At 44.2% G+C, this 12,006-nt stretch overlaps 1 protein-coding gene across 12 annotated transcripts in view; it reads left to right on the top strand.

Annotated features, from left to right (window-relative positions):
* Positions 1-12,006, top strand: part of FARP1 (FERM, ARH/RhoGEF and pleckstrin domain protein 1) — a 357,744-nt gene that overhangs the window by 285,774 nt on the left and 59,964 nt on the right. For all 12 annotated transcript variants that reach the window (XR_010600580.1, XR_010600582.1, XR_010600581.1 and 9 more), the window contains exon 16: positions 1,611-1,744. Coding sequence is in view for 9 of the 12 variants with exons in the window: in XM_005287025.5 (XP_005287082.1) it covers positions 1,611-1,744 (134 nt within the window). In the remaining 3 variants the exon portion in view is untranslated. The remainder of the gene's footprint in view (positions 1-1,610; positions 1,745-12,006) is intronic.

Genomic DNA, 12,006 nt, shown 5'->3' with positions numbered 1-12,006 from the left:
GTAACAAAAGTGCCTTAAATGTACAATGCCACCAATTATCTGTCCTACCTGAACTGTGTGCAGTACTGGAACAGAGTGTGGGTAGGTGAGAGGGAAGGACGAAGTGTCTCCCTGTATAGGGGACCTGGGCCAGTTTAAACCGGTACAGTTTTCAAGGCTGCTCTAATTTACAGGCAGTTTCAACCGGCCCCTAGGAACCACTGAAGGTCTATCAAAAATAGCTAGAGCACAGTAGGTACTATGAAGAGGGAGTGAGATCATCAAGCAGGGTAGGCTGCTTTATGCCATCCAGGCAACCCCTCTTACATTGCTGCATTGATAGCCCCTTCGCACCACAAGCACAGAACAAAGGGATAATGGGGCAAAGCAGAATTGACCCCAGTGGATCTAAGTTCCCATTATAAATTTAAACAGTAGGGCTTGATCCTGACCTACTTATACTCTGCTTTTACCAGCATAGATCTTGAACTTCTGGACCTCCATTTAACTGGACTTTCTATAACTTTGAGTGACCACCTTCATCTATCTAGGGCAGGGGTGGCCAACCTGAGCCTGAGAAGGAGCCAGTATTTACCAATGTACATTACCAAAGAGCCACGGTAATATGTCAGCAGCCCCCCAATCAGCTCCCCCCATCCGATCCTCCCAGCGTCTCCCACCCACCAGCACCCCTGCCAATCAGCACCTCCCCTTCCCTCCCCATCAGCTGTTTCGTGGCGTGCAGGAGGCTCTGGGTGGGAGGAGGAGGAGTGAGGGCATAGCAGGCTCAGGGGAGGAGGCAGGAAGGGGTGGACTGGGGGCAGGGCCTGTGGCAGAGCCAGGGGTTGAGCAGTGAGCACCCCCCGGCACATTGGAAAGTTGGTGCCTGTAGCTCTAGCCCCAGAGTCGGTGCCTATACAAGGAGTTGCATATTAACTTCTGAAGAACCGCATGTGGCTCCGGAGCCACAGGTTGGCCACCCCGATCTAGGGCCTGAACTTCAGAGGTGCTGAGCTGGATCTGGCTTCTGTTGAATTTGGACCAATAGGTAATCAGACTACAGTCAAACATTCTAAGTCAGAGGCCAAATTTTGAAAATCTGAGCCACAGCAAACCCGGTTATGAGAGTTGCGGTAGCTACTTTCACATTTTAATAACTAGTTTAAGTGGCTGGAATTAAGTTTCCTACTTCAGTACAATGAAGTAAATGAATCCACAGTAGCTGAATTACCTGCTAAATTAATTCAGTAGTGCAGGGTACTTTTCTATATTTATCTTGGGACATCACATTTCATGACAAATATAGAAAGGAAATAGAACTGTGACCTCAGGATACAGTATCACTGCAGTAAATGTATTCTGTATATACCTTGAATTGGTGGATTAACTGTAAGGAAGTAAATAACCCCTTTCACTACTGTTGTTATTACATTTATAGGGCCCAATTCAAAAGCATGCGCTTAAGTCTCATCAACTTCTATGGGATTTAAGTAGTTTCTTAAATGTTGTCCTAAATCTGAGCCATACTGTAGTCTAGAGGCCAGCCAGGGTTGTAGGTAACTGCACAAAGATAGAAAATGACAGGCCCTGCCCCCAGCCTTCCCCTTTATCACTTTGTTCTTTCCTTCCAGTGGTTTCAGAGCACAGTGAGTAAAGATGACTATATGCCAGAAACACTGAAGAATTTCCTCTTCTCCAACTTTGAACCTTTGCACAAATTTCACACCACTTTTCTAAAGGAAATTGAGCAGAGACTTGCTCTGTGGTAAGAAAGTTATTCATTATTTATTACTATTACATCTCACAGTTAAGTATTTCCACATTCCAGTTTGGTAAATTTTTGCTCCATATGGGTTGACTGTCATGATTCATTTGGGTGGATCAAAAATGTTGGCTGTTAATAGAATGTATAAAGAAATCTGCTTTGTGTTAATTCAATTGATAGAGTGTTTAATACAACCATATTGAAACAAGGTAATACAAACTAGTAAAGTTTCCTATCATGTGATGATACTTTTCCATTCCTGTAGTAACTCTGGAGGATGTCAAAGAGCAGCTATTAAATGTCTACACTTTTACATCAGCAGGTCCAGAGAACTTGCATCCAAGAGTTTTAAAAGAGTTGTCTTAGGTGCTCTCTGGACAATTGATGTTGATTTTCAATAAAACTTGGAACACCGGGTACGTTCCAGAGGACTGGAAGAAGGCTAATGCTGTGCCAATATTAAAAAAGGGTAAACAGGATGATGTGGGAATTATAGGCCTGTCAGTCTGACTGATTCTGGGCAAGATAATGGAGCAGCTGATGTGGGACTCAGTTAATAAAGAATTAAAGGAGGGTAATGTAATTAATACTGTTTAACATGAGTTTATGGAAAATAGATTGTGTCAAACTAACTTGGTATCATTTTTTTTTAATGAGATTCCAAGTTTAGTTGATAAAAGTAATAGAAATCTAAGTATATTACATCAACGCTATAAGGTATTTGATTTGATGCAGCACACATTTTGATTAAAAAGCTAGAAAGGCATAAAATTAATATCACACACGCATTAAATGGATTAAAAACTGGCTAACTGATAGGTCTCAAAATATAATTGTAAACAGAATCCTCGTTGAGTGGGTATGTTTCTAGTGAGGTCCTGCAGGGATCAGTTCTTGGCTCTATGCTATTTAACATTTTTATCAATGACCTGGAAGAGAACATGAAATCATCAGTAATAAAGTTGTAAGATGACACACAAAATGAGGGAGTGGTAAATAATGAAGTGAACATGACACTGATACAGAGCAATCTGGATTGCTTTGTAAGCAGGGCACAGGCAAACAATATGTGTTTTAATATGGCTAAAAGTAAATGTATAGATCTAGGACAGCAGTCCCCAAACTTTTGAGAGTCGTGCCCCTCCCTTACCGGTCTGCGCTCGCTCCCTCCCTCCCGCCCCCAGAGCCGGGAGCGGGGCTGCAGCTCTGGGTAGAGGGGGCCAAGAGGGCACGGCACGGACAGCGGTAAGGTGGCCACAGCTGGATCTGGAATCCCCTCCTCCATCGAGCCTCTTGACCACTGGAAGGAGTTTATCACCCATCCCATACTTAGAATACATCTCCCCTCCAGTGGCACTGATGATACCCCTACTGGAACGAGAATCAGGCTTCTCTCCATTGAGAGAGTCTGAACCACTTGATGAACCTTTCTTCCCCTACCCTACATGTCCACCACCACCCAGGAGACCTGCACCAATTTGGGATCAACCTTGCATCATCTGTCTCGGAGGCGCTGGTACCCCATGCTGTTAGGGTGACCAGATAGCAAGTGTGAAAAATCGGGACGGGGGTGGGGGGTAATAGGAGCCCATATTAAAAAAAGCCCCAAATATTGGAACTGTCCCTATAAAATCGGGACATCTGGTCACCCTACATGCTGTGGGGGCCCCCACGACCACCTATTAATTCTTCCTACCAGCTGTATTGGGAGTCTTGGGACCTGTACTCTCCTGCAAAGTTGATCTGATATACCAGGGAGTCACCAATTGTCTCCCCTCTAAGGGGATGCTCAGATCTGCCCCTGGATCTGCTGGAGGAGGAGGAACATTACTCTTCAGATCCAGTGGTTCAGCTGGAACCAGCAAGACTGCCATTGTCTTCCCCAGATGAAGCATTGACTCCTATGTCTCCTCCAGCCCCACCTTCCCCTCCCCTCTTTAACCCTCTCCCCCCCCCACCCCCCCCGATTACTTTAGGCAGTTCCAGGAACTTCTTCACAGCATTGTTGGATAGCTTCAGATTCCTTTCTCGAGGAGATCCAGGACTCCTAGCACAAACTTTTAGACATCCTCCATGCATCTGGACCCAACAGAATAGCTTTCTGCATTAATGAAGCCATACTGGAGCCAACTAGGACAGTCTGGCACACCTCTGCCATCTGTGCTCCTACCTGCAAAAGGGCAGAGAAGCTCTATTTCGTGCTGGCCAAAGGAGAGGAATTTCTGTGTTCTCACCCTGCTCCCAACTCACTGGTGGTCCATGCTACTTCTGAAAGGGCTGGACAGTGACATCCCTGGTCTGCTTCCGGTGATAGAGGGCAAATGCCTGGATCTGTTGGGAAGAAAGGTCTTCTCATCATCCAGACTCCAGTTCAGGATAGCCAATTACCAAGTGCTAACAGATAAAATACAATTTACTGAACTATGCCAAGTTTGCAGAGTTTACTGATAGCCTTTCCGCAGCAGGACAGAGCTTGTTTTCAAGCTCTGATAGACAAAGGCAAACTGACAGTCAGGACTATTCTCCAATCTGCAGTCAATGCTACTAATCCCTCCCCTAGAGCTCTGGCTCCCGCCATCGTCCTGTGCAGGGAGTCATGGCTCCATGAGTCAGGGTTCCCTAGGGAGATCCAGAATACCATTGAGCAAGCCATCAATGAATCACACCTCTTCAGCCAGGAGATGGATGAGTCCCTCCATGCCCTGAAGGGACTCCAGGGCCACCTTCTGCTCCCTGGGCATATACACACCTGCCCGTAAGAGGAAGTTTCACTGCCCACCAGTCAGATCTAGGCCCATGGCTCAGCAGTTTTTCCATCAGAGGCCCTATGAACCACCATGTAAGAGACAGAAGGTTCAAAAGTCCCGCTTCCCTACACACCCCGCAACAGGCTCTGCATCCCAACCTCAGCCGCCGGCGTGACATTATTTTTGATGGGAGCTTGAGAACTGTGAAATAAGCTCAGTACCTCCCACACACCTTTTTCAGCAGTTGGAGTGCAATAACAACAGACAAGGGGGTGCTGAATGTCATCCACTCTGGCTATAGGATAGAGTTAGCATCCTTATCTCTTCCAAAAAAAACCTCCAGTGGCACTGCTTTATTGTTTCAGTGAGGATGCTACTTATGCCAACTACAGCGGTTCTCCCGTCAGTGTAGGTAATCTACCTCCCCGAGAGGCAGTAGATAGGTCAACAGGCAAATTCCCCCATCTACCTAGCTCTGTCTACATCAGGAGGCAGGTTGGTTTAACTGCATCACTCAGGGTTGTGCATTTTTCACACCCCTGAATGATGTAGTTATACCAAACTAATTTCCCAGTGTAGACCAGGCCTATGTCAACTTCTTTAATTTTTCTATCTCTAATAATATGTAGGAATGGTGGAACAGTTTCACTGAGGCATGAGATATGAACAAGCTTCATTCTCTTCAAGGGCTTTGTCACATGAAAAGAGGGTCTTTGAATAAAAAGATCTGCGCTACACAGTTTCTAGAACTGTTTGTGGGATCGATATGGGATTTTATATTTTGTTGTGGTGCTTTTTGTGTTTCACGGCTCGCCGGTGTGATGGGGAATGAATGAAAGGATGTTGGCAGTTTTGTTCCCCATTGTCATCTGAATACTAGTCTGGTGAGAGGACCTACGTTGGGCTGACGGAGCAAAAGAAGCAGGGGATGGTGTTGGAATTACATACTTCATTTTAAAGCACAGCTAGCTCCCTCAGTTGATACGGACTTCTCTGTGTGAATTTTATGTGAGGACCAGAGGTTGGTTTTTTTCAATGCTGTTCTCTTTTTATTGCTTTGAAACAGTGCTAGCTACTCAGCTGTTACATGTACTCTCTGGGGAAGAGAAATCTCCTACAGTGAGTAACTATTTCTCTTCTCTCCCCCCCCGAATGTAGGATCTTGGGTTTTTTAAAATGAGAGATAAATGTAATTAGCTCTTTCTTCTACTTAGAGATACTTTTTGTTTGTCTTTGGAAATGTTCTTGTGTTTTGGAAACTCTATGTCCAGTCTTTTCTGGACATAGACCAGACAAGCTGATGCATTGCCATAGTGATTGTAAATCATCAATTGAAATGGTTGCTATATCTGTCTGGGTTTTTGATTTACAAAGAGATATCCCCAAAACTATTACGGTTTGGCTCAAAAAGGCCTTAACTGTGAACCTTTTTAAAATATACTGGGTTGTTGTAGCTGTGTTGGTCCCAGGATATTGGCGAGACAAAGTGGGTGAGATAAAAATTTCTGTTGCTGAGAGAGACCAGCTTTCGAGCTTATATATAGCTTTTCTTCAGGTCTGGGAAATTTGTCACAGCTAAATATAGGGGGGAACAGATTGTTTAACATAAGTAGTTAACACAGTAGTCTTTTATCACTTTCCTGTGTGAGTTCATTCGAGTGCATAGTGATTGTCTGGTTTCACCCACATAATAGTTGTTGGGGCATTTAGTGCACTGGATAAGGTACACCACAAGTTGTGATAGTACTATTTAGGACCCATGGATGTTGAAAAATGTGTTGGGTGGGGTGGAATTGATCATTGTAGCAGTGGAGACATGTACATAAGTCTGGTGCTGCTTTGAATTGGTGGATCCTGGTCTGTGGGGAGCTTGCTTCTGATGATGAGGTTGGGGGGTTGTTTGAAGGCCAGAATTAAGAGTTCGGGAATGATTTCATTCAGGATGTGGTCCCTGTCTAGTATGGGTTTGTAATTGTTTAATGACACCCCATATGGGTTCCAGTGTCGGGTAGCAGGTGACAACTAGGGGTGTATGGTCGGAGAGGGTTTTATTTCCGTATTAAAGCAGGTTCTCTCAAGGTATTTGGGTGGCCTGTTCCGTGATGTGATATACTTCTCTGGTGGAGTGTCCTTGCTGGTGAAGGCGGCTTTAAGTGTGCTACGGTGTATCCCTGGACTTACTCCTCAGAATCTATTCTGTGGTATCTGAGTGCCTGAGTGTAGATAACCGATTTACTTGGGTGTTTGGGGTGGTTACTGGATCTGTGAAGGTAAGTATGGTGATCCGTGGGTTTCTTGTATATAGTTGTCTATAGGGTTCCATTATTGAAGCTGATCATGGTATCCAGGAAGTTGATGCTAGTGTGGGAGTGTTCTAGAGAGAGTTTAATAAGTAATGCTGAAGTTGTGGTGGAAATCTGTGAGGGAGTTTAGGTCATCAGTGCAGAAGATGAAAATATTATCGATTGTATCTCAGGTATGTCACTGGTTTTGTGGTGCATTTTTTCAGAATTTCTTCCTCAAGGTGGCCCAAGAAGAGGGTGGCATACTGGAAGCCATCCTGGTGGCCATGGCTATACCAATGGTTTGGGCAAAGTGTGTGTTGTTGAATGTAAAATTGTTATGGGTAAGGATGAAATGAATGATTTTGGCCATGTGTTTCGGGTCGAATTTTTAGTGTTGTCCATTGTCTTGTGGATATTTGAGGTGGGCTCTGATGCCGTGATTGTGAGGGATTTTAGTGTACAGGGAGGTGACATCTATGGTGGCAAGAATGGTGTTCTGAGGGAGGCTGTTAATGTTGCGGAGTTTGTGGAGGTAGTCCCTTGTGTCCTGCAGGAAGCTGACCCTTTGTGTGGCGAGAGGTTTGAGGAGGGTTTCTAGGAGTCCCAATATTTCTTCTGTAAGAGTGCTGAGGCCAGCTCTGATGGGTCTGCCTGGGTTCCCTTGTTTGTGTATCTTGGGAAGCAGGTTGAAGGTTCCTGGGGTGGGTTCATGGGGGATGAGGCTGTAGAGTTTCTCTTGGAGTTGTTTGGGGAAGGATTTGCTGATACCTTTAAATTCCATGTAGGGTCTTTAATGTGCCCCATCAATCCCCGGCCAGTGGAGAAATCCCCAGTTTTTAAGGTCTAACATAGTATTCAATTTACCTTAGACTGAGGAAGGGCCATCTGAACCCTGTTGAGATTCAGGAAGTCTGATACTGACACTGTTACAACAATCCTCCAGCTCTAGTAAGTTTAGTGCTCAGCTAGCTAGTGGATCTCTAGAAAATTTTTCAACTCCTGTCATCTTCTATTTCCTTCTCAATGCCTCACGTAAACCCTCCCTCCAGATGCTGAAATCTGAGAGGTTTTTCCTAACTACTGGGAATACATTTCTGAGCCACATCTGGTAGTACTGAGAGAACAAACTGCAGACTCTAAAGTGCGTTAGAACTGGAAGCCAAATTACTACTACTCTGTGAAAAGATTAGTCTTCCTGTTTTTATTAAAAGTATCTAAAGCTATTTCTCTCTAGTATGTGTGTCAAGTCTGGAAGGCTACAAGTTTTAGGATGTCTGTGAAGTATTTGTGTGGCATTAAATCCTAAATGCAGAAATAATTACTCTGCTCATTCAGCTACCAGTATACTAGCAGAATGCACAGTCAACCTGTGGAACTCATTGCCAAAGGGTGTTGTGAAGGCTAAAAGTACAACTGGAGTAATTTCATGGAGGATAGGTCATCAGTGACTAATAGCCAAGATGGTCAGAGGTACAACCCCATGCTCTGAGTATCCCATATCCATACTCATACTCGACAGGGACCACATCCCTAAACCTCTGACTGCTAGAAACGGACTGGATGAGAGAAAATGGACCACTCAATAAATTGCCCTGTTTTGTTTACTTCCCCTGAAGCATCTGACACTGGCCACTGTTGGAAGAGGGGATACTGGGCTAGATGGACCATTAATTAGTCTGACCCAGTATGGCTATTCTTATGTTCTTATTGTCCTCTGCAGTCGTCATCTACATTTTATACAAGTCTGTAAGCTAACGAGGGAAAGATGCATATTTATGTATTTGTATCAACCCTCCACTGTCAGAACTTATGAAAGCTAATTTGGAAACCTATTATGCAAAACACTGATAGAGGCATGAGAAGGTGAGCTAAATGTCCCAATCTCTTGCCTGAGAAGGCGTACTGTGACCAGAATGAATAGCCAATTTAATATTTTACATAAACTGCAAAGGAAAACCAATCTTACTTTCAAATATGAGAATACTAACTAAATTCAGCTGGCTCTTCTCCTACTTGTATGTGACGGATGAAAGCCCCCAAGTTACAGTATGTCTCCTCTCAAAAAATAGAGCATGCACAAGTCTTCCTAATCTTCACATTATCTATCAGCGCTACTGAAATGGAGATGGCTTTTCTGCAGTGCCTGAAACAGAGACAGTATGTTGTAATGCAGATTACAGTTCTCTTTGCTGTGGCAAATATAGCATCACACCAGGCTACAGTTAAAATTTTCAAAAGCACATAAGTCCCATTTTCAAAAATGGTTTAGGAACTTTGGAGCATAAGTCTCATCAAAAGTCGCTGGGACTGAGGTTTCTATGGGCTAAGTACACAAAGGGCACTAAAACTGTGTTGCAACACCTATGTTTAGGCACCCTGCTGCCTAGTGGAATCCACAACCCCGAGTTAGATTCCCAGGCTCCCCATGCATTGTATGGGGAGAGTTAAATGCCTAATAATGGGATACACAAAAGCCAGCAAGCTGAGCAGGAAGCAGCCCAAGCTAGCCAGTAGGAAATGCTGAGAAGAAGGTGGGGGTCTAAGACCCTAAAAGGTATTTAGGTGCCTAAGGCTGGGCCAGAGGGAGGTGCTATCTCCACTTGAGATTCTCAGCTGTGAACCTGCTCCTGGAGTCAGGACCCCCTAAATCCTTGCTCAGAAAAAATGATGGCAGTGCCCCCCTTATAGCCTTTGGAACACTTGGGATCAGTTCCCCCCTTTGTGGAGCTGGGACTGGAACTTGTGACTCCCTCGCTGTAGACGAGTGCCTGAACCACTGGGCTCTGGGAGATTGGGCCGGGAGGGCTCTTTCAAACTCTCTTGTGAGGAGGATGGTCCATTGTGTATAAATAATTAAACAATCATTGGAACAGGCACTTGAACTCCCAGGTGAGTGCACTAACCACTGGTCTATAGAGTCCTTCTCTCACTCTCTATATATTTATATACAGGGGAACAGCTTCAGCCACCACCACCACAATTTTGTGCGAGGCCTGATCCTATAAGTGAGAGAGGCAGGGCAACACCTAATTTGAGGATCCCAACAGTGCTTAGGCTAGCTAGACACCCAGGTGTCAGAACTTAGGTGGGAGTGTGCATGCCCAATGGCAGAAATTTAGGCATCATGGGGACTTTATCAGCAGAAGTTTAGGTGCCTATAGGGTTAGGTGAGTTTTGAGGATCTTAATTTTGGATTTAGGTGCCTAAAGAAGAGTTAGGCGCCTAAATCTCTTTGTGGCTCTAGCCGTAAATGCCTAATTCAAAGCCCCAGTGACTTTCAAAAAGACTTGGTTCCAAAGTACCTAAATCACTTTTGAAAAAAAGACATATGCTACTAAGGCAGGTAGGCACTTTTGAAAATGTCACTCTTTGTCTATCTGAAATAATTGCACTGGTTTGACTAAATCGATTTAAAAATCAGTCTTATTAAACCCTTAATGTAAAGGTTTCTTTACCCTTTAACCCTTGCTTAAAATGGTTTTGCTTTAGGCTTGTCTATACAGAAATTGTACTGATTTAACTAAGTCTGTTTCAAAATGGGTCTAGTGACAACGGTACCGCCCCGTTGCGTGGGCAATCTTACCTTGGCCTAAGAGTGACTTGTGTAGATTTAGCTTAATTCAATTATCACAAAAGGCCCCGTGGCCTTGGAGCAGCCAGAGATAGAAAATGCTGGTATAAAGCTGGCGGAAGCAGTGTAGTTGCTGCTGCTGCTTTCCCCCCAACAGCATAAGGGCAAAAGTGTTGCTGGGAAGGTGAGGAGGCTCTGCCATGTCCAATTCTACACAGGATTTTTATTTTGTTTTATTTTATTTTAAGTTAGCCTCTGCTGGAGAACTGAGTGGCTCAGGATCAGAGAGTTACAACTGCTGTCCTGTTACACCCACATCCCCACTCGCACAGAATGGAGGATCAAGCCCTCTCATCCATTAGGTTATATTAGGTAATAGTGTAGTAACCCTGGCCCTGAGACTAGCCCCTGCTGCAGCAGAGAGAGAGAGCGAACTCAGGAGAGGGTAGTTCGAGCTGGGGCAGAGGCTTGGAAACTGCCTGAAGGAGATAGTTGGAAAAAGCTGTGAGAGAAGGAGGGAAGGATGCGGAGCTAGCAGATGACCTGGAGGTGAGGGGATAAAATAGAAGAACAGGAGACTAAAAGTAGGGCACTGGGAAATGCGAAGGGGGAAAGAAGGAAAATAGGAAAGGTTTCACGTCAGGAGAAGCAGAAAAAAACAGACGTGGTTATGTGAGCAGTCAGTATTAGTAGAGGGAATAAAATCCACAGACATACTGGAGAGAGAATACCAAGGAAAAAACCTGAAAGGAAATATAATTGGTGAAAAAGGGTATTGATCAAACAGCTGTGTTAGATGAAAACAGATCCTGAAAACAGTAAATGTGAAGCCCACCCACAAAGGACCTAAAGTAAATGACCAGAGAGAATGACTGTCTGAACATCTGTTGAAGGAAAACAGTTCAGAGGTGCCTAATGGACAAGTGAGGGCTCATTAAGTGAAGAAACCCGACTTGCAGATAAACTCGGTGAAAAGAGGCACAGCCACAGGACCATTGAGTACAAGGAGCACTTCAAACTAAAGAGAATCAAAGAACAGGATAGCACGAATGGAATTGCACTACAGCCAAGGAGAGGAAAAGTTGCTTTTTCTCTCAAATGACACAGTATGTTTGAGAAATCTCTTTTGGTCTTGTTAATAACAATGTTTTTGCTATTAACTGCACAGAGTGAGGAAGAGTAGCATGTACAAACTTGCAAAGGTTCATGTGTTGGTAACCTATAGTTTATTATTATAGAAGTAAGTACTTGGTAAGGTTCTGTATTATTTATGCTCCTGGTACAATTTTTGGGCTTTCCCTTATAAAGTTCTAAAAATTTTAAATTCTCAGTTTTGTCTTGGTCTGCCTCTGACTTGCCTCAAAATTAGCCAAGCCAGGTCACTGTAATAGCATGGTAATATTTCCAGATTTACTTTCTATCTTGTTTTTTTATACACTCTAATATCTTGTTTGTATGGATATACAGCTGCATATTCAATCTGGTTCAGGTTTCTCACTCACAGGGCTGACTAGGGCTTGGCTTGCACCACTTACACCATGGCAGTTGTTGGTGGGGTTTGTCTGGCTGATTTAGTGGTGGCATTGTTGTCCTCTGAAAGATGTACTGTGTCATCTCTCTTGCTTTGGGAGAATAACTGCAACAGAGGGGTTGGCGAGA

The sequence above is a fragment of the Chrysemys picta genome, chromosome 1 (genome assembly GCF_011386835.1).
Source record: "Chrysemys picta bellii isolate R12L10 chromosome 1, ASM1138683v2, whole genome shotgun sequence".
In the NCBI taxonomy this organism is placed as follows: domain Eukaryota; kingdom Metazoa; phylum Chordata; order Testudines; family Emydidae; genus Chrysemys; species Chrysemys picta.
Note: the sequence above shows the minus strand (reverse complement) of the source record. Positions and strands in the feature narration are given on the sequence as shown.